Source organism: Antrostomus carolinensis, unplaced genomic scaffold, assembly GCF_000700745.2.
Source record: "Antrostomus carolinensis isolate BGI_N321 unplaced genomic scaffold, ASM70074v2 scaffold37769, whole genome shotgun sequence".
In the NCBI taxonomy this organism is placed as follows: domain Eukaryota; kingdom Metazoa; phylum Chordata; class Aves; order Caprimulgiformes; family Caprimulgidae; genus Antrostomus; species Antrostomus carolinensis.
The window spans coordinates 18701-21751 of record NW_010338569.1 but is presented as its reverse complement, the minus strand read 5'-3'; the positions used below and the strand labels follow the sequence as shown (position 1 = coordinate 21751).

Genomic DNA, 3051 nt, shown 5'->3' with positions numbered 1-3051 from the left:
TGACTTTATTAGATTGCTAAAGCGGGTGTGACGTTAAAAGGTGTTTAGTTATCTTTAAACGCTTAACGGAGGGGGGGATTTTTAGCGTGGAGGCCGTGTCTTTAATTCACAGGCACTGTGAGGCTATGAAGGCTTTAACAGAACTAGCAGTGCAATAGACCGGCGTGGATGAGGCACAAAGCTTTAAACAGCCTGTCAGTGCAGTAACTGTCCTGGAGACAGCAGCTCTCCAAAGCACCCGGCTGTCCCAGCGCCACAGACCAGCACAATGTTTGCAAAGCTGAAGAAGAAGATCGCAGAAGAGGCGGCTATCGCTCCCAGGCCGGGAGGAGCTGCCAGGATACCCAGGTCTGTCAGTAAGGAGTCCATTACCTCCGTGGGAGCAGACTCTGGAGATGACTTTGTAAGTTTGGATCTTTGTTTCTCTCACAGTGTTTCTCTCGCAGCTTTACAGCCAACCATTTTAGGGGTAGTGTATAAATTGAGTATGTATTGTGGTGTCTTTGTACATCTTAATGCATAAATGAATTATTAGCTTGAGTAAACTTAAATACTAAAGAGAAAACGTTTGGGTGTTGACCACAGTAGTCACTGGGAGGTTTATATTCCCATGTAAACACAAGTTACAAAGCTGTCTCAATACAGAGCGTTGTTAAACAGATATAAAATATGGAATAAAGCTGTAGTAAGGTGCAAGATACCTTAATTTGTAAAATTAATTACCAAAGCAGTAGGAAGGCAAGCTACCTGCTGCTCAGCTCTGGTCTTGTGATGGCCCTGTGTTTACCTCTTGGCTTCCTACCGCTCTCTCTACTTGAGCATGTTCTTCATGCAGTGTGTATTCAATTTTGCTGCCCTCAGAACTATTGTAGTTCCTCCAGTGTGGTTTTTTAAACTCTCTTTTGTTACAAAGCATTGTTTAAACAAGCTGTACAGCTCCAGGAGCGTATGGGTTAGGTGAAACCCTGCAATGCCCTGGTTCCTCTGCCCTTTGATGGCTGTAATATTTTTCAAAACCCAGATTAAGACACTGCCACGCCAGTGTTGGAGCCAGCAGAGTCCCCGTCCCTTTGTGAATCTGCTTTGTTGTCTGCAAAATGGAGAAGTTATTTACCAGCTTGAGTTTCAACTCAATTTTTCTGCAGCTCAGCTGAAATTCCAGTTCTGTTAAGCAAAAAGTTGTAACTCTTTAACGTCTGAATACATTTTGCAGTGGAAATATGTTGGTCTTGTGTTATTCTGAAGTGGTTTTGCACTTAAATTCTCACGTAGAAGTTTAATTTACCATCTTGTGAGCGTAGAGAACAACAAACAATTGATGACCGTAGCTGGAGTCTTGAGTGGTTTTCAGAAAACCTCCCAAGAATTGGTTGTTTGAGCTGTATTAATTTAACTGCTCTTAACATTGATTTTTATGGTGAAAAAAACCCCCAAAACATAGAGAATCATGTCAGTTGTGTGTAAGTGGGTTTTGCACGGAGAGACCTCGGGATGGAAACGCTGCTGCGTTCGTGCTGGGGCAGACTTGTCCTGCCTGAGGAGTGTTGCTGCTTCTGTTCTCCTGCCTTAGTTTTCCAAAAGGCTTTTGCTTTGACCCAACCTGAGACCTGCACTGTAGAGCCTGATTTTCCCCACTCCCCCCTTAGTCATCTATTCCACTGTCTCCTCTGTGATCAGCTGGAGCAAATAGTTTTCAGCTGTAGTTTCGTTTAACAGCGTTGTGTTCCACGGAACAGAGCTGGCTATTTAAGCTCTTACTGTTTTCCTTCTTCAGCATTTTCCACACACTCTGCTTTCCTCTTTATGTTAAAGACTGAAACATTGTTCCTAGGTGGGATAGTGTTTCTTATCACAGAGTTGGTGTATGGCAGGATCCCTTTTGCTAAATTCTGTAAATGTTGTGTTGGTTTTTTTTTACCAAGGCTTCTGATGGAAGCAGCTCTAGAGAGGATCTTTCATCCCAGTTGTTCAGAAGAAATGAACAAATAAGAAAACTGGAAGTCAAGCTGTCAGGTATGTGTCTGGATTCATGTAAAACCCTATTACTTTAGGAAACATTTTCCTTTGAACTGAAGTGTTGTAATTTATTAAAAATACATGCAATGTATTAAAAATACAAAAGAATACAGGTGTTTCTTGAAAATTGGTTTGTAACAACCCTGTTGATTGTCACCTAGGTAGCATCTTTTTGCAAAGACAACTGACTCTTTTCTACTGATTTCTTAACACACTTAAGAGATTCTTTTGAGCAGCTGGGATAACTTTCTGTCCCCATGCTTCAAATAGTGTCTTTCCCCACTTTTATGTACTGTCTGTGTGTAATGGTTTATTTCTAGGCTAACCTGTGTTATGCTGCTGCTTCCCAAAGCTCCTAGAAGGCCTTGGAAAATGAGGAAAGGTTATAGCCAGCTCAGGATTATTTTCATTTATCCTGGAGACTTGTCAGGCTCCTGTTCAGTTCAAGGAAGTCTGAGATTCAAAAACGATTTCCCATTGCAGTTTGAAAGGGCAAAGTGTTCACCTGTTTGCATAAGATAAACTTAAAAGTGCTGGCTGGGGCTTAGTACGAGAGGGAGACTCTTAAGAGGCTCGTGCAAGCAGCCTGATCAGTAAGTAAATCCTCCCTTCCGTTGTACATAAACTTTTCCGAGGTCTGTGTGTATTTTGGTTTGGTTTTTTATATTTGTCTTCCTTGTCAGCTGTGCTCGGTAGCGGTCAGAGCGTGAGGTTGTGAGCCAGCCAGGGCTCAGCCTCAGAGATACCGCCTGCCCTGAACAACGAGCAGTGTGGAGCAAGGACACAGGCGTCTGAACTGCCTCATCCCTGCATCCTGCAGTGCGAGGGACCTTTCCTAGACAGAGTTAAACAGGCCACTGGTTTTGAATGAAGTAAAAAGTGGGGCTAGTTCTTCACTCCCTGGTACTGCCCTTCTTTGTGTAACTAGCACACCCAGGACTGATCCTCCTGTCTGTACCAACCACGTACCCTCTGGACAGTGCAGAACTATTAGTGTTCATTGTGGTGGTCACCCGACTTTTCCTCAGCAGGCAT

At 43.3% G+C, this 3051-nt stretch overlaps 1 protein-coding gene across 1 annotated transcript in view; it reads left to right on the top strand.

Annotated features, from left to right (window-relative positions):
* Positions 1-268: 268 nt before the first annotated feature.
* The window catches only part of GOLGA1 (golgin A1), a 14792-nt gene continuing 12009 nt past the window's right edge, over positions 269-3051 (top strand). The window contains exons 1-2 of the mRNA XM_010175558.1: positions 269-403; positions 1923-2013. Coding sequence (XP_010173860.1) covers positions 269-403; positions 1923-2013 — 226 coding nt within the window. The remainder of the gene's footprint in view (positions 404-1922; positions 2014-3051) is intronic.